Source organism: Hyla sarda, chromosome 3 (assembly GCF_029499605.1).
Source record: "Hyla sarda isolate aHylSar1 chromosome 3, aHylSar1.hap1, whole genome shotgun sequence".
NCBI lineage: Eukaryota > Metazoa > Chordata > Amphibia > Anura > Hylidae > Hyla > Hyla sarda.
Genome location: NC_079191.1, coordinates 289,551,161 through 289,571,110, shown reverse-complemented (window position 1 = coordinate 289,571,110; position 19,950 = coordinate 289,551,161). Strand labels below are relative to the sequence as shown.

Genomic DNA, 19,950 nt, shown 5'->3' with positions numbered 1-19,950 from the left:
TTTTTTGTCCTCATGGGCATTATGAGGCTGCATTTACATTCTGGTTTGCTGATACTGGTATATGTTATGATATTGGCAAATAAATAATACCGTCTACAGGCTACATTCAGTCCATTTTTCAAATGCCTACCTTTTTTTTTTGTGCAGGACTTGAAAGCTAATATGCTTTTTTGATCATCACACAAAAAGCATTTAGGGAAATGGACCAAACGTAGTCTTAAAAGGGTACTCCACCCCTGGCATCTTATCCCCTATCCAAAGCATAGGGGATAAGATGTTAGATTGCCGCGGTCCCGCTGCTGGGGACCCCGGGGATCGCCGTTGCGGCACCCCGCCATCATTACTGCACAGAGCGAGTTCGCTCTGTGCGAAATGACGGGCGATACAGGGGCCGGAGCAGCGTGATGTCATGGCTCCACCCCTCATGACATCACGGCCTGTCCCCTTAATGCAAGTCTATGACAGGGGGCGTGACGACCGCCACGCCCCCTCCCATAGACTTGTATTGACGGGGCGGACCGTGATGTCACGAGGGGCGGAGCCGTGACGTAACGATGCTCCGGCCCCTGTATTGCCCGTCATTACGTGCAGAGCGATTACGTGATAGCGGGGTGCCGCAGCAGCGATCCCCGGGGTCCCCAGCAGCGGGACCCCGGCGATCTGACATCTTATACCCTATCCTTTAGATAGGGGATAAGATGTCTAGGGGCGGAGTACCCCTTTAAGTGATAAAACTGAAATGGCCCTTCAGAAGTACTCCATGGTATATGTCTGCATACCTTTTTACCAATATCCTAATGTATACAGTTGACTTGTTGACTACACGTAATGTGCAGCTTTACTGATAACTCTCATTGCAATAGCACACTCAACCTATGGGCAGAAATAGTATAGTTTCTTAAATGGAATTTGTCAGCTCTGTATCATGCTCAGCTGATGCATAGATAAATAAAATGAAACTTGTCTCTTAGCTGTTTGCAAAGTTATAAAAACATGTTTTTTTCAAAACTCAAAAGTTATAGAGGCTGTGCTGAGCTGCAGCATGCACGCTTTGAACCTCCCACCCCCTCCCTGCCTTGACTGATTGATGCACAAGGCTCATTGCTGGAAGCCAAGCGGGGAGGGAGTGCGTATACTGCAACTCAACACAGCCCCCATGACTCAAATTTAGCTGATGGTAGTTTGAAAGGTTATAAAATCATGTTTTCCTTCAAAGTGACAGGTAACATTTGTTTTATCTCCTTATCTATCTATCCATGTCTGCAACTCTGAGTATGATATACTTGTAAGTATTTAGGTCGACACTTCTGTAGTTCTGAGACAATAATGGAAAGCTACCTCTTTAAACGCCATTTCCCCATTTTTTTTTTTTTTTTTTTAAGCAAATGCAATAAAACCTCCCTAATACTTCAGAAACACTCAGTGAGAGCTGGGACTTTCTGTCTTACTGAGCATGATATGCAGCTGAAAGATTCTTTATAAAAGGTTTAGAATTATAAAAAATTTAATTTATCGCCCATCCACAGGAGAGTATACTGTATATAAGAAAGACACTCACTTTACAATATAAAGTACTTGTAGAAACTACTGAGCGGTAATTCTTTGCTCAGAGATTACTTTTAATCTGCTTTCTCTCTCTTTTGGCAGCCACAAAAGCTGATGCATTTGCACTATATTTCCTTGGAGAATGCAATAATGTAAGTTTCCTTCTGTATGCACATGTTCTGTTTTTAGCTGTTACAGCCACCAGTGTTGGTCCTATTCTAACTCATTGGGCTACTTTTCTTTTCCAATGACACACATTGTTAAAAAAAGGGGCATGGTATGTGGTGGACCATTTATCACGTACAATATTACTCCTAAGAGGCATATGCATTGCAAGAAATAGACAAGGTGGCACTTAATTCACAGAGATCGCTACAGCCAAGCTGATTATGACATAAACTCAAGGCAGTGGACTATCCTCCTTATCAGGAACAATTAACAGAAACTTCCCTGAGGGTGGATTAAATTCAATACTTTAATAATATTCAATATTAAAAGGTATCATACAATAAGCAACAATGTCCAATTCATGCAAAAATAAAGAAAGATACACATTTGGCTGGTGAGGTAAAATTGATGTGAAATGCTGTGGGTAGGTGTTAGTGGGGTAGCAGTGGGGTTGGGTCAAGATGTTGGTTCAGGTTCTCAGATGAAATGATGGAATAAAGAAGTGCCCACCCTAAACACTACATACCCCCCCCCCCCCCTTGATACTGTCCCTGCATTTTGAGGGACCCATCTCCTTAACAGGATGGCCTCAACCACAGTCATGTGCTTAGGATAAAATAAAAAATGTATTAAATGTATTAAAGGGGGAGGCAGGAGAGGAATGGCTGGGTAGGTAAGAATGTCAGATAACCTCTGCAATCAATATTATAGTATCAGAACAGTATCAGGTTTGGTCAAATCTGATGACAGTATTAAGTATTATCAACACCTAGCTGAACACTTCAAACAAAGCAAAAAAGATTTATATATCACAGGCAAAATATAGAAAAAATTCAGCTCACCGTTAATAGTTCTCAGACCCAGATCATGTATATGGTAACACACCTCTCCAGTTGGAAGACTCGGAATGAGGCAAGGGCCGTGTTCCCAGGTGCAGCAATTAGGCAGAGGAGAAAGTAGCATCCGGCTCCCAAACTGGATAAAATACTGGCTTTATTGGAAAATATTAAAAACCAAACTGGAACATAATGTGGATAAGAACAAACGAAACGCAACCAACGCGTTTCGACCGGTTAACAAGTCTTAATCATGGTAAGTATAATGGACAAGAAATGCATCTTAAATACTGTGGTAACCGGTGACATCACATAAAGATTTCTGGAAAATGCGGAGCTGGGAGAATGGGTAAAACCCGTAATGGAGTATACATATAAATGAATAGTAAATTGGACATAAACTATATCTTATTCAAGTGGTTAATATATGTAACTTAAGTCATGTCTGTGATTAAGTCCAGACGGGAAGCGCGTCTCTAAACACAATATCCAAAAGGCCTCCCGTCTGAACACGGCTTTACTCCAATCTCCACCTCTCCTGGGCGGGCGTACTCTTTCTATACCTGTCACTGAAATATTCGGAACGATACCTGCATGATGATCGATAATGTGTTTGGTAAAGCCTGACACAGACCTACTGCCGATTTTATTACTGTCGGGTATGTATAGATGTTCTTTGATCCTAACTTTAAGTTTTCTTCTCGTACATCCTATGTATTGAAGGTTACATGGTATGCAAATGATGGTATAAACAACATGGTGTGTTTGACAATTAATGAAACTTTTTGCTTGAAATTCTTGTCCTGTGGTACATGAATGAAATTTGTTAGTATTAGGCATATATTGGCAGACTGTACATCTTGGGTGGCTACATTTGTATCAAAGAACATCTATACATACCCGACAGTAATAAAATCGGCAGTAGGTCTGTGTCAGGCTTTACCAAACACATTATCGATCATCATGCAGGTATCGTTCCGAATATTTCAGTGACAGGTATAGAAAGAGTACGCCCGCCCAGGAGAGGTGGAGATTGGAGTAAAGCCGTGTTCAGACGGGAGGCCTTTTGGATATTGTGTTTAGACCCGTGCTTCCCGTCTGGACTTAATCACAGACATGACTTAAGTTACATATATTAACCACTTGAATAAGATATAGTTTATGTCCAATTTACTATTCATTTATATGTATACTCCATTACGGGTTTTACCCATTCTCCCAGCTCCGCATTTTCCAGAAATCTTTATGTGATGTCACCGGTTACCACAGTATTTAAGATGCATTTCTTGTCCATTATACTTACCATGATTAAGACTTGTTAACAGGTCGAAACGCGTTGGTTGCGTTTCGTTTGTTCTTATCCACATTATGTTCCAGTTTGGTTTTTAATATTTTCCAATAAAGCCAGTATTTTATCCAGTTTGGGAGCCGGATGCTACTTTCTCCTCTGCCTAAAAAAGATATATGCCCAGTGTGAAAAAAAACTGTGAAAAAATCAAGTATATGCAAATAGAAGCTATTCCCTAATGAACAGCAGGTATAACTCTGGTCATTTGCAAGGAATGTTAGACAGCAAATGTATTCAAGCAAAATTAAAGTTATCAATCCATCTGACGCGTTTCCCCCGCTTTGATAAAGGCGGGTTCATCAGGGATAGGGATAACAGTAAAGGCAACGGTTGTTTGCAAATATTGGCTTGGAACCTGTTAATTTAAAAGATATACAGATACAGTGGCCGGCCGAAGGGACATAATCCCCATGCTAGATAGCTAAATGATAGGCACTACAACAAAATATTCTCTAACTATTGGTCACTATATAATGTGTGGCCATTAGTCAGCAAAATATTTAATATAGCACAATGGATTGTGGTACTTAACAATAAATGAAAGCAGCAATTACCACAGCAGAAATTTAAAGTGATCATCACATTAAAAGAAAGAAGCATCAGCACAGAAATCTCAAAAGTGCATGGGCAGTAATGTGCAAAATGTCTGTGAACCAAGAGACCCAACCACCACAAGCTCCACCAAGAGCAAGAAAGTAGTTTAGGGTCTATTGGGGTCAAATCTATAAGCTCGTACCAAGGGACCCCACACTATATAAAACTTTTCTCTCCATGCTAACAATGAGAGAAACCCTAGTAGTCATATCATCCACTGTAGGAGAATTTGGCTCTTATCCAATATCGAGCAATTAGTTTCCTGTCCTGATATAGTACACAAAGGACACAAAGTTTGATCGCAGAGGGTTCCTCCACACATCCTATAATACCCAACAGGCAAGTTTTAGTCTCCAATGGTAAGATACACTTATATTGTACAAATATCACTTCACTTATGATAAGGAACTAAAACATAGCTGTCCCAATCTACACTCAGCATCCGCTTCATAAACCAAGCATCATGAAAATAAAGAAAAATAGGCAGACTGGGATTATGCCTGAATGTATAAATTTAGTCCAACCATTCATTCTGAGAATAGTTCTGACCTTTTGTAATTGAGTGGTCAACTTTCTGGACAACCTCCAGAAAGTTGACAACCACCATTATTAGCCATAAACGGTTCATCTGTGAGACCAAAAGCAGAAACACCTGTTCAGCCCCTCAGTTGATGTAATTAGGAGGCAAGAAAATACAACCAGGGGTTAGGTAATGCCGAATGGAGTCCTTAGGCTAAGTTTCCACTTGTTTTTTTTTCTGGCAGTTTTTGGATATCTGCCACTGCAGGTTTTGAGACAAAGCCAGAAGTGGATCCATATGGCATAGGGCATATAAAGGAAGGACTTACACTTCTCCCTTATGGATCCACTTCTGACTTTAGCTCAAAAACTGCAGTGGCAGTTTCCCAAAAACTGCCAGAAAAAAAAAAAAGTGGAATCCTAGCCTTACCCCATTGCAAAGTTTCACACTGAATCCTAGCAAATTGCGCACACACATACACACACTCTAGATGTCTGAAGAGGCTCTGTATCCTCTGAAAGTATGCCATTACAATCCACACCAGAAAATGTTGCAGAGTAATTTGGGCATCCGCACCATCTTTGTCATGTTAGCATGGCCAACCACCGACAAAGAAATGTATATTTTTTTTAAGAAAACTTATCTAGGACAGACAGCAGATCTGTATTCCCAAATATTTAAAGGCTAAACATGTATCCAAAACTTTGCACATGGGAAACCAATTAAACTACAGCTCATTTCACAATATACAGTCTTCCATTTCTGATGCTGTGGCCTTGGAACTTTGTTGTTTGGATACTGGAGTGATCCGACGGATGACGGGGAGCACAGTTGATTGGTCAAGTGCTGTCTTCTACCTCTTCTGTTCTACTCTCAGCATCCACAACAGCTTGCTGTACCCAAGCCCCCTGCTTACTAATATATAACTTATGAGTTATATAAAAGTACAAAAGCACACGAACAAAGAGAGTAACTGGAGGGAAGTAAAGAGGAGGAATTCTAAAAGAGACATGTAAAATGTACGTTAAACAAAAACAGAACTAATGTATGTAACATCAACATAGATAGCAAACAGTGGGAATACTTAAACACAATGTTACTCCAAGTCAATCACACTTCTGTGAAATCACACTGTCCACTCAGGAAGCAACACTGATTGAAAATTACTTTCACATGCTGTTGTGCAAATGGAACATACAACAAGTGGACATTTTAGGCAATTAGCAAGACACCCCCCAATAAAGGAGTGATTCTGCAGGTGGTGACCATAGACCACTTTTCAGTTCCTATGCTTCCTGGCTGATGTTTTGGTCACTTTTGAATGCTGGCGATGCTTTCACTCTAGTGGTAGCATAAGACGAAGTCTACAACCCACACAAGTGGCTCAGGTAGTACAGCTCATCCAGGATGGCACATCAATGCATGCTATGGCAAGAAGGTTTGCTGTGTCTTTTAGCGTAGTGTCCAGAGCATGGAGGCGCTACCAGGTAACAGGCCAGTACATCAGGAGACATGGAGGAGGCCGTAGGAGGGCAACAACCCAGCAGCAGAACCGCTACCTCCGCCTTTGTGCAAGGAGTAGCACTGCCAGAGCCCTGCAAAATTACCTCCAGCAGGCCAAAAATGTGCATGTGTCCACTCAAACGGTCAGAAACAGACTCCATGAGGGTGGTATAAGGGCCCGACGTCCACATGTGGGGGGTTGTGCTTACAGCCGAACACCGTGCAGGACGTTTGGCATTTACCAGAGAACACCAAGATTGGCAAATTCACCACTGGCGTCCTGTGCTCTTCACAGATGAAATCCGGTTTACACTGAGCACATGTGACAGACGTGACAGAGTCTGGAGACGCCGTGGTGATTGTTCTGCTGCCTGCAACATCCTCCAACATGACCGGTTTGGCGGTGGGTCAGTAACGGTGTGGGGTGGCATTTCTTTGGGGGCCGCACAGCCCTCGATGTGCTTGCCAGAGGTAGCCTGACTGCCATTAGGTACCGAGATGAGATCCTCAGACCCCTTGTGAGACCATATGCTGGTGTGGTTGGCCCTGGGTTCCTCCTAATGCAAGACAATGCTAGCCCTCATGTGGCTGGAGTGTGTCAGCAGTTCCTGCAAGAGGAAGGCATTGATGCTATGGACTGGCCCGTTCTCCAGACCTAAATCCGATTGAGCACATCTGGGACATCATGTCTTGCTCCATCCACCAATGCCACATTGCACCACAGACTGTCCAGAAGTTGGCAGATGCTTTCGTTCAGGTCTAGGAAGACATCCCTCAGGAGAACATCCGCCACCTTATCAGGAGTATGCCCAGGCAATGTAGGGAGGTCATACGTGCACGTGGAGGCCACACACACTACTGAGCCTCATTTAGATTTGTTTTATGGACATTACATCAAAGTTGGATCAGCCTTTAGTGTGGTTTTCCACTATGATTTTGAGTGTGACTCCATATCCAGACCTCCCATGGGTGCTAACCCCCAACTATTACCCCGGTACCCACTGCACCACAGGGGTGCCGGGAAGAGCCGGTACCAACAAGCCCGGAGCGTCAAAAATGGCACGCTTAGGTGGCAACAGGCTGGCGTTATTTAGGCTGGGGAGGGCCAGTAACAATGGTCCTTGCCCACCCTGGTAACGTCAGGCTATTGCTGCTTGGTTGGTATCTGGCTGATACAGAAAATAGGGGGAACCACACACGTTTTTTTATTTAAATTGGTTCCCCCTATTTTCAGTATGAGCCAGATACCAACCAAGCAGCAACAGCCTTACATTACCAGGGTGGGTGAGGACCATTGTTACTGGCCCTTCCCAGCCTAAATAATGCCAGCCTGTTACCGCCTAGGCCCAGGAGCACCATATTTAACGCTCCGGGCCTGTTGGTAACGACACATGTGTGGCGGTGGGTACTGGTGTAATATTTGGGGGTTGGTGCTAGCTGTTTTGGGGCTAACGGTAAGCCCAGGCTTAGTAATGGATTTAGTCTACAAGACGACTTCAACTACTAAGCCTGTAAATTCAATTATAAAAAACACGACACATTGAAAAAAATGTTTTATTTAAAAAACACTCCCCACAGCCCTAGTTAACTATTTTATTGAAATAAAAAAAAAATGCTGGTGATCGTCACAGTCCACCGAATCTGACGTAGTCCTGCGGTTTCATGTATCTGAAATGAGAAGAAAAGAACACGAAAAATGGGTTAGTACATTTTTTGCGCTCTTTTTGCGCACATAATGCAGCGTGTTCCTGAACAGGGAGCCTCCAATTGTTGCTAAACTTCAACTCCCATCATGGCGGGGGGGGGCTGTGCAAAACTCATAATGAGAACAGAGTCAGGCCTGAACGGTGTAGCTCCGCCCCCTAATGACTTCATCACTGGGGGGGACAGACTCTGTCCCATGATGGGAGTTATTGTAGTACTGCAGCGCTGAATGATGGCACTTGCCCATCTCCCGGCTTCCGGACTCTTTTGGGACTTTTAGGACTACTACTCCCATCATGGACAGACTCCGTCCATGATGGGAGTTATAGTCCAGGGGCTGAGGGGCAGATTGCATCGGGTCATTCTCCAGAGACCTGCTGCGATCCGCATATATTAAATTAACATGCCGGCGGCACATGCGGCTCCACTGCGCTCCCCGCTGGCTCCTGGTGGGGAATACTGTATACGCTGTCACAATTCATAATCCCTGCCGCCGAGAGATGGGAGCTCTGATTGGTGAAAAGCTAATCACAGGAGCCGGCTGGGAGTGCAGTGAAGCCACATGTGCCACCGGCTTGTACAGTTAATAAATGCGGATCGCAGCGGGTGTCTGGAGAATGACCTGCTGCAATCTGCCCTTCAGCCCCTGGACTATAACTCCCATCATGGACAGAGTCTGTCCATGATTGGAGTAGTAGTCCTAATTGTCCCAAAAAAATCCCGCAGCTGGGGGTTTTGCAAGAGTAGTTGTAGTACTGCAGCGCTGAGAGACAGCACTTGCACATCCCCTGGCTGCGTGACTCTTTTGGAAAAATTAGGACTACTACTCCCTTCATGGATATACTCTGTCCATGATGGGAGTTATAGTCCAGGGGCTGAAGGGCAGATCGCAGTAGGCCATTCTCCTGAGACCCACTGCGATCTGCATTTATTAGAAACATAGAATGTGTCTGCAGATGAGAACCATTTGGTCCATTTAGACTGCCACCGGCATGTTAACTTAATATATGAATTCAAGTAGAAAAAACAGACATGGTCGCACATCCACATATTGTATTTTGATCTATTTGCTTCTCAGCATAAATTCAAGAACTAAAAGGTTGTTAGTATACATTTTAATCAAAAGGTACAAGCCCACTCGCCACGTCAAGGCCACCTATTTAGAGTGGGTTCCTAACGTCCCTAGCATAAAATGGCATAGCACTGGGTGGCGACCACCACTGCTGCAATACCAGTGCCCACAGGGGGAGTGACCCACTGGCTGAGCAGCCCCAATGCCACTTGAACCAGTCTCAGGGCCGCGCCTCCCCACAGACACAGCGCCACGGCAGCAATGGATGCCGCACAGCACTACACCAGTGGGAACAAGGTGTAAAAGCTCACTTACCATGTGCTCCCAGTCAGACTGGGAAGCTGCCAGAAAAGAAAAGGCCCTGTGTAGCTGCCTAGGAGCACATGGTAAGTTTTTACACCTTGTTCACAGTGGTGTGGTGCTGTGCGGCATCCATTGCTGCCGCGGCGCCCAATGTTAGCAAATACTGCAGCCAGGGTTGGTTCAGCAGATTTTCATGGACATGCAGAGCCTGCAGCCTTTGTAATGTCTGGTGGTGTAGCAGGCAGGGAGACCGGAGATTTAGTAGAAATGTCCAGCAGGAGAGCCCCTTAGTCTTTCAGGGAGGGCAGCTGGGACAGAGAGGTATCTACTGTGGTCACGGGAGTCTGAAGATGGGTGCTTCAGGGCAAAGCGCTTCAGCTTTGCAAGAACATCAGCTACCTCTCGGCCATCCTGCAATTCTATTCTGAGGAGGCACCTGTGCCATGCTCTGTGAAGCGCTCCCACTCCTTCTGCCCAGATGTCTTGCCAGATGTTCCCACCATAAGTAAGGATGTGCTGGTGACCAGATTGTGTACCGAAGGCTTGCAGAAGTGCACAGCCACCACAGAGACATGATCTGATAACTGTGCCCAGCAGGGGAGAAGAGCAGGAGCAGCCTGAGCATAAAACCACTGAGCGAACCCACACTCCCGACAGAGACCAGAGGAGGCCCAAAAGAGGGCTGCAGCAGGCACAGCTAGAGATCACAGTCCCACAAAGCACGTGGGCCGCCCAAGGTGAGAAGCAAGAGACCAGGTATGTGGAGCACCAGAGTGCAGCCAGCACAGGGGAGCACAGAGCACTGCAGCAGCAGTAGACTTTCTACTCAGGTGCCTAGGGCCCGAGAGCCAGAGCAGACGCAGGGAGAGCGGGAGCATTCTAGGCCTAAGATGGCACCACCACCAGAGAGTGCCATGTGATGGGTCAAGCAGAGGACAGACCCCTAAGTAGCTCAAAAGTATCCAAGGGTTATAGGGGCCAGGCAACAATGTCCAGAGGTCACTACAGCCGAGGATGGCAGGAATATCCACAGGATTATAGACAGGAGATCCGGAGCTTACAGAGACATATCTGGTCAGTCAGCCATACAGGTCACTCCTCACATATCATCTTTCAGTGATATAAAGATTAATTCATAACATGGGGAAAAAAGTATCTGTTTCCCCAAGCCCATACTAATGACACTAATTGTGGACTGTCACTGTGTTTTTTTAGATTATACAATCATGGCTGTAAATGTTGGCACCCTGAAATTTTTCAAGAAAATGAAGTATTTCTCACAGAAAAGGATTGCAGTAACACATGTTTTGCTATACACATGTTTATTCCCTTTGTGTGTATTGTAACTAAACCAAAAAAGGGAGGGAAAAAAGTAAATTGGACAAAACTAAACTTTTTTTTGTTGCTATATTATTATGGGTATTTTTAGGGGACAGTACCTGTGTAATTAAAGTGTACCTGTCTTTAACAAAAACTTTTGATATAATGTAGATAATACTACTATATGTATATTTGTAATATATATTGACAAAAACATTTTTAGATTTTTGGGTGGAAAAATGCTGTCCGTGCAGCTTTTGTCTGTGTGTCTCTATGAGGAGTGTGCAGGCTCCTGGCTGGTCAATCATCCTGATGTTTGAGCCGGGAGCATCTCACAGAGACTGTTGAGACCCAATTAGCTCCTAGCAGGCTATAACTACCCCTCTCCCTTACTAAAATAAATACTTAAATAATAACTCACACAACAACAATTTAACTTTTCCGTGGGTGAGAATCGGCCACAGCTTTATTTATAAAATTACTTATATAAATAACAATTTAACTCTAACAAAGACACCGATTGGCTTCTTACCAACCCGAGAGGTGCTGCCACACCGTCCTGTGTGGAGGTCTACCCCGGGTTGACCCCGCTTTCACCGTCTTCTTACCGCCACGGAGGAGACCAGTTAGCCCTACACTGGGCTCCGACCCCCACCCAAGACATACTGGATAGCCAACACCTGGGGCCACCTCAGCCCCCCGGCACACCCAACACATTTCCTCTCCAGGAAATCCGCTCAACGCTTTTCCTCTCCAGGAAATCCGCTCAACACAGTTCCTCTCCAGGAAATCCGCTCAACACATTTCCTCTCCAGGAAATCCGCGCAACACATTTCCTCTCCAGGAAATCCGAGGTACCTGCCACAGGACCATTTTTTTTATTTTTATTTATTTATTTATTTATTTTTTATTTATTTTATTTTTTTAAATAACCCGTGTGAACTTCTCTCTCAGACTCGCCCATACACCGAAGAGTGCTGCAGCACTCGCACCACCTTGCGGAAAGCCGCTCTCAAAACAAAAACACACATGGAAAACATCAAACTGGGCGAAAATAGCAACACAACATGCAGATCGCCCGAGGCCCTCGTGCAGCGCTACCCTCTCCGGAAACCCAGCCCCGATACAAAAAGAGAGCAAATCCCGAACTCACAAAACAGTCATTCACGGACCCTCATGGAGCACGAGCTGCGTCTCCCGGATTGCCTAAACAGTCTCGGACCGACGGGCCTTCTTTTTTTTTTTTTTAACTTTTTAGATGAAACGCACAAAATAGGCACCCAAAAACACGGACACCCAAGTCCCATGGAAGGAGACGAGGAGAAAGAAAAAGTGCCCCATCCACCTAGCCCTGAAAAAAGCTAGCGCAAAATCCCGGATCAGAAAAATTACGCAAAACGACAACCAAAAACTCGACCCGCAGCCGCCACCAAGCGACCCAAAAATGATAGGAAAAAAACGGTCGCCGACAGCAAGGCCACACACTCGCGGGCCCCCCCAGGTATACACCACCCGCAAAGCAGAAAGAAAATCACCCCCTGCCATGTGCCGTGCACCAACCGCACCCCACTGGATCGCAGCACAGCGGGAAAGCCACCCAACTTTTTTTTTTTTTTTTTTTTGTAGGTGATTCACATGAACAGGTGAAGATCCCAGCATCACATACTCCCACAAAGTTCCATTATCACATCCTATTAAAACGAAACAGTAAATCAAACATCAGAGCCTTGTAAGGTTACATCAAGGGGCATTCCAGGTATGGAAACCAATAATTATTATTATTTTTTTTAACGTTTTTATCCGCTGTTCACAGACCCTCTGGAACCTCCGGGACCCTCCTCGACTGTAGACATCCCGGCCTCCACACCAACACTAACCACTCGCAAGCGCCGTACCGTGAGTGCGACCAAGCAGCAGGAGCCACCAAAGCGGACAAAGAATTACACCACTCTCCCCAAGGACCCACGGGCCGCACAAGCAACCCTCCGGAACTACAGCCAGAGAAAACGGGACAAAACGTCAACACCCAATACCGACCCCAGGGAGCGTAGCCCTGAAAGAAATTGTAACTCCAAACAGCGAAGCACTAGATGCAACAGGCAGAGCACAGGAAGAAAACACGCCCCATGATCACTCAAATCACACACTAGAAAGGAAGAAAAGCATCACAAAATTAGCGCGCAACGAAGCACAGGGGCCATGCCAACCCACACAGTAACGTTACAAGTCTAAAACATGAGCTGCCGAAGCAAGCATCCAAAGTCCCACAACCAACACCAAGGGAAAAGCTCAAACAAAACCCCAAGCATGGCAGAAACCCACCGCAGCACCACTGGAAAACCAAACACCACACCAACAACCGACCAAACCAGCCACAACCGAGAACAGAGCGTGCTCCCCGTGCGCTGCAACGGGGAACTGAAAGCAGGCCAGTCCACTGCCCGACTCCTGAAAAACCCCAACCAACCGAAATGTCAGCCCATAGCGTACCAGGGGCACATATGCGGGGGCACAAATACCAGACACCCTCGGTGGCCAGAGACAACCTGCAGGAAAAAACTCCGCCCAGAACCATATACCATGCGGAACATACAGTAAACCAGCAAGGACCGGAACAGGGGCCCCTAGCGAGCCCCGAGGAAACCAAAACAGAGAGAACGCAAACACAGGAAAACTGCAGACCAACGCCAACACGGCATGCGGAAGACTGCAACAAACCACACCCCAACAAGCGTAGAGCACAGGAGAATCCCCCTCCGGAAAATTAACCACAAACAGAAGAACCCACAAGGAAAGACAAACTGAGACCCAAGCGAAACCTAGCCACCGCCACATCAGCTAAAGCACCCAGCACGACATACAGTCCCATGCCTACCAGAGATTGGGAGCAAACAGGAGAAAACATCAGACAATACACTAGGACAAACAGAGCAGCGGAGAGGGACTACAACTAGTGACGGAGAGAAACACCAAACCAAGAGGGGAGAAAACCAAAAGAAACAAAACCGTAACTGGGTGCCACCGAATCAGGATATGGAACAAGCCTCAGGAGCTAAGTCCACAAAACCCGTTCATCCAGAGCGTAAGGCCAAAAGACCACTCACCTAAGCGTGCACCGCAGAAAATGATACCACACCAAAGCACCCCGTCAAGAAGAGACGTACCCAACTCACAACCAGAGACCAACATAGACATACACCTATATCCGAGACCCAAACCCAACAAACACACAGGAACAAAAGGTTAGAACAGCCATAAGCACACTAACCGGGGAAGGAGAGGGCACCAACCCAGCCTAGCCAGCTGAAAACAACTGGCCTGCCAAAGCCCCAAGGGCAGGCACGAAAATAGAGCCACCCCTGCCCCCTGCAACAGAACGCTCACTAAGTCCAGAAGATGGAGAAGGCACAAAAGATGGAGGAACCACTTCACCACCGCAGGCGTGGGACAAGGCACGGCGGAGACCACATGGTTGCGGGTACTCTGCTGCCGCCCGGAATGGCGCCGGGAAACCAGCAGCAGAGGACTCAGGAAGAGGGACAGCAGCGGCCGCAGGATATGGAACGCTTCACGAATTTTGCGGGTCATCCTTGCGCAGAGAGGTGATGGAGGGTTTGGGGTGCAGTGGCTGCAAGAACCATGCGCCGTGATCCGAAGTTTACAGCGGTACCATTGTCGTGTCAATCAGAGTTGTGATTATTTTTCTTTTTATTTTTTTACATTTTTTTTTTTAGGTATGAAAAGCGACCAAAATACGCTATATGGGACTGTAGAATTTATATATTTAATTATTAATTTGCGCTTACACCCTAAACCGTGCGATCAAATGAGGATATATAACTTGATAGTTCGGACATTGACGCACGTGGCCTTTGATACCACATGCGTATGTGTTTTGAAATCTACACAGTTTGTACTTTTTCATTTCATTGTAATTTATTATTTATTTATTATTATTTATAATTTATTTATTTAAAAAAAAAATTTTTTTTAATTAATTAATTTTATTTTATTTTTATTATTTTTTTTTTTTGCGCGTACGCCATTGAAGGAGTACTGCAATCGAATATATATTTAGATAGTACGGACATGTACGCAAGCAGCGATACCGTACACGTGTATATGCTTGATGTAAAACAGATTTTTATATTTTATTTAATTATTGTATTATTTTATTTATTCATTCATTCATTCATTCAATTTTATTATTTTTTATTTATTTATGTTTTTGTTTATTTATTTTATGTATGGGGGGGGGAAAAGGGGGGGGAGTAGTGATCCAAACGTTTTATGGCAAGGGTTAAATTGATCTTCATGAACATACTTTAATTTTATTTTATTTTTTTTGTGCAATGCTATAGCTCCCATAGGGAGCCACAACACTGCACACACAGATCCCATTGCTTTTTGCGATGTAGTGATGCAGTCCCCGGGAAAATATGTGATTATCTGCTCGGGTCGGCTCCCATGGCGGGGGCCGGCCAGAGCAGGTAAAGGCATATACTAAAAGTCAGTGTTTCTCAACCAGGGGGCCTCCAGATGTTGCAAAACTACTACTCTGGGAGCAGTAGTTTCACAACAGCTGGAGGCCCCCTGGTAGAAAAACCCTGAACTAAGTGTAAAAGTAAAAAGGAAGAAAATAAAAAAACCTTTTGCTCACCTAATCCCGGTCCCTGCAGATGTCGTTCCCCTCCGTGCGCTCTGGTCACTGCTCTATTCATCTTACAGGACCTTTCGCTTTTCAGCCAATCACAGGCCGCAGTGGTGGCCTGTGATTGGCTGAAGGGAAAAGGGCTTGTTCTGCAGCAAATACACTAGGTTTGAAATCTGCCCGGCAAACCTAGTATATTCTGCTGCAGGACAAGACAAGGTGACAGAGGGGGGAATGTGACACAGGGGAGAATGTGACAAGGGGGGGGGGGATGTGACGGGGGAGGAATGTGACAGGGGGGAGGAATGTGACAAAGGGGGGATGTGACAGGGGGGGGGGAGTTGAATGTAACATGGAGGGGGGAGAATGTAACAAGGGGGGGGGAGAATGTAACAAGGGGGGGAATGTGACAGGGGGGGATGAATGTGACGGGGGGGGGAGAGTGTAACAAGGGGGGAGAATGTGACAGGGGGGGGAGAATGCAACAAGGGGGGGGAATGTGACAAGGAGGGGGAGAATGTGGTATGGGGGGGGAAATGTGACAAGGGAGGGGGAATGTGACGGGGGGGGGGGGGGGATGTGGAATTTCAATGCAAAAAATTTTGGTACAAATTTCCAGACGGAATCATACCGCTAGGGAGGTTAAAGGAACGGGCAGAGAAGAGGATTAAAGGAACGGGCAGGGAAGAGGATTAAAGGAACGGGCAGGACAGGGGGAAGGAGAGCGGGACTGAGGAGAGGTCTGCCAGCCTCCCGAACCCAACGCCAGGGTGCAACAGGAGGGGAGGCCAGCTCAGCCACAAGCGAGCATGCCAGCCCTCACCCTCCTGCTCCATCCAGGCCATAACTAAGGGGCAGATACATACCAACCGGCAGACAAAACTCCGGGTCCTGGGCAGATTGAGGGGGGAAGGGAGGCACCACAGCTATAAATACCCAGGGGAGGGCCCCTGAAAGCCCGGGAAACTATTAAACCCCTGATTGGTGCACTCCTTCCCCCCTACCCATGGGACATACCACTGTAGCCACTGGCAAGTTTTACAGGCGGGAGAGGGGGCTAAAAAATCTTGCCTTTACATTTCTTAACCCCTTAACTGCTCACCAGTCAGGGGGCAAGCTAGTTATGCACAGCTTGCCCCTCCAGCTTCACTGCACAAAGCCCTGCTTGTCCTCAGTGCACAGAGCCCTACTTGTCCTCAGTGCACAGAGCCCTACTTGTCCTCAGTGCACAGAAGCCTGCTTGTGTGCCCACACTTCCTGTATTTGAACTCCTCGCAGAGACGCACAGAAAATAGCTGCAGGTACAAAAGTATACAAATTTTTTAACGAATGTATATTACAAATATACTTATAACCCCTTAAAGACACAGCCTATTGTGGCCTTAACCCCTTGAGGACCGAGACATTTTTGCACTTTAGTTTTTTCCTCCTTCCCTTGTAAAAATCATAACACTTTCAGTTTTTCACCTACACACCCATATGAGGTAAAAAATTACACATTATATTTATTCTGTAGGTCCGTATGATTAAAATGATATCCAACTTATATACGTTTGATTTTGTTTTCTTTTTTAAAAAAATTATAACTTTTTGTTCAAAAATTTGCATGTTTAAAATTGTCCTCTTCTGACCACTATAACTTATTTATTTTTCCATATACGGGGATGTAAGAGGGCATATTTTTTGCGCTTAGACCTGTAGTTTTTATCAGTACTATTTTTGTTTTGATGGGACTTTCTGATCACTTTTTATACATTTTTTTTTTTTTTTTTTTTTTAAGGGATACAAAGGGACCCAAAAATACACAATTCTGGACTTTGGTATTTGGCAATGACCGTGCGGTTAAAGTAAGATTACATTTTTATAATTTGGACATTTACGCACACGACGATACCACATATGTTTATTTTTGGATACATACTGTATATATATATAATTTGTTTTTTTTATGGGAAATGGGGGTGATTCAAACTTTTGTTAGGGAAGGGGTTAAATCACTTTTATAAACGTATTTTTTATTTATTTATTTTTTTTACACAATTTTATAGTCCCCATAGGGGACAATAACATGCAATCATTAGATTGCATATACTTATCAATGCTATACCATAGCATTGCACTGATCAGGGTTATCTGTGCTTGTCTGCTCCAGCCTGCAATGGCTGACTGGAGCACCGATCGGATGGCAAGGAGGCAGGTAAGGACCCTCCTGCCGTCCTTTTCAGCTGATTGGAACACCGTTAAGCACCCGGGATGTGGTTTTTAACATTTTAGACGCCGTGATAATTTTGATTACGGTATCTAAGGGGTTCATGCCGAGCATTGCCGTGATCGGTAATATCTGGCACCCTGCTATGACCTGCACTCAACTCCTGAGCGTGCGTCATAGAAGGGGAGCGGGACAAGGGTGTACAGGTATGCCCTTTGCCCTTAAGAGGTTAAGAACATAGCCAATTTTATTTTTGCATTTTCATCTTTTTTCCTCCTTGCCTTCTAAAAATCACACCTTTTTATATTTTCATCCACAAAAAAAATTCTGTATACGGGCCTGTAGAAATTACCGGTATCACTTTTGCGTACATGTAACTTTTAAATGGCATTTTATTAAAATTTTGGAATTGGATGGAAAATTGGAAAGCAGCAATTTTGGACTTTTATTTTTTTAAGTTTACGCCGTTCACCGTATGGGATCATTAACATTTTATTTTGATTGTTTGGACATTTAAGTACATGGCAATACCAAATAGATTTATAAAAAAAAAATTTTTAACGCTTTTTGGGATAAAACGGAAAGAGGGGGCCAATTTTTTATTGGGGGAGGGGCTATTTCAAAATTTTTTAACACTTTATCTTTTTTTTTACACTTTTTATGTCCCTATAGGGGACTATTTATAGCAATCAATAGATTGCAGATGCTGAAGAGTGGTATGCATACCACTGATCAGTATTATCGGCGATCTTCTTCTCTGATCTGCTCGATGTCAGACCAGAGGAGAAGACTCTGGGATGACAGCATTAACAGGTAAGACGACCTCCTGCCGACATGCTGGACTATCCGATCATCCATTTAAACAACCGCATTGCAGCAGATAACGTGATCTGTATTGATCACGGCATCGGAGGGGTTAATGGCAGACATCAGCGCGATCACTGATGTCCGCCATTACCTGCAGGTCCCTGGCTACTTTTTAGTGAAAGGTTTACTTTTTTAATATAATATTGTATTTATATTATATTGTATGTTATGATCACATGTAGTTCAAAAATGTAACTACTGAATTACCCGGCAACTTCATAGCAAAAACTTAATGGGGGAGATTTATCAATACCTGTCCAGATGAAAAGTTTCTGAGTTGTCCATAGCAACCAATCAGATCGCCTCTTTCATTTTTAATAAGGCCTCTGAAAAATGAAAGTGATGTGATTGGTTTCTATGGGCAACTTTTCCTCTTTGCAGGGTTTTGATAAATCTCCCCCAATGTGTTCCATGTACTTGGTACTTGGATTTCGTTTGGTTATATCACACCAGAATAGATGGGAAACACTAAAAATATTAAAACACACACAATTGCCCTGATTTATCAAACTGTGTGAGAGAATGAGAGCTTTTCCACTACCCCCAATCACAGCTTTTACTTTTCCGGAGCTCGTTAAGATAGGAAAGCTATCCTGGGCAGGGAGAGCAGTAAGGATAAAAAGGGGAATAATGTGTCGCCCTAAGTCAATGGGGGGTATAGGGTTGCCAGATATGCGTCAATACTATAAGGGCTGCCCTCCTGGCTAGGGTGGTAGATTGGTGTAGACATCAATCTGTTAAGCCCTGGGTAGACCTGGAACAGTCTTGGTCTAAGTGTCCCCTTAAATGTCTCCCATGGTGTCCGACAACTGCAGCACTGGATGTGCGGATGCACCCAACTATTGGTCCTACACTGAGAGCATGTTCGGAACAGTGGGGCAGGAGTCCTCTGTTTCCTGGTGACTCTCCTATGACTCCAGTGCTGGGGGGACCTGGTTTCCCTCCTGGTCTGGAGGATCCGGTGTTTAGGGCTTGGATAAGAGTGGGTAAATTCAGAGCTAGGGATTTCATGCAAGGGCGAACATGGGTGTCAAGGGGAGCAGTTGATGGAAATGAGGCACCCGTGTCCACTAGGGTACTGGAGAGTGATCCAGCTGTGGCATTTCATCTCAGCCCTTGACGTCCCCCAGGTGGATGGGAACCATTAACTAAAATGGAACAAATGGATACAGTAGGAAGGTCCATTGAGGCATGTGGTATCAAAAATTTATGGAGTGCTCCCCCAGACATGGAGCCCATAGGGTCCTTGTTAAAATGGGAATTGGATTTACTGATCTCGTTGAATGAGGAACAGAGAGGAAAATTTTTAT

At 44.9% G+C, this 19,950-nt stretch overlaps 1 protein-coding gene across 6 annotated transcripts in view; it reads left to right on the top strand.

Moving 5' to 3' along the window:
* The window catches only part of PDE10A (phosphodiesterase 10A), a 673,197-nt gene that overhangs the window by 493,502 nt on the left and 159,745 nt on the right, over positions 1-19,950 (top strand). For 5 of the 6 annotated variants that reach the window (XM_056566828.1, XM_056566831.1, XM_056566829.1 and 2 more), the window contains one exon: positions 1,648-1,697. In XM_056566828.1, coding sequence (XP_056422803.1) covers positions 1,648-1,697 — 50 coding nt within the window. Of the gene's footprint in view, positions 1-1,647; positions 1,698-17,344; positions 17,412-19,950 lie in introns of all 6 variants that reach the window. The other variant, XM_056566833.1, reaches the window with a different exon arrangement.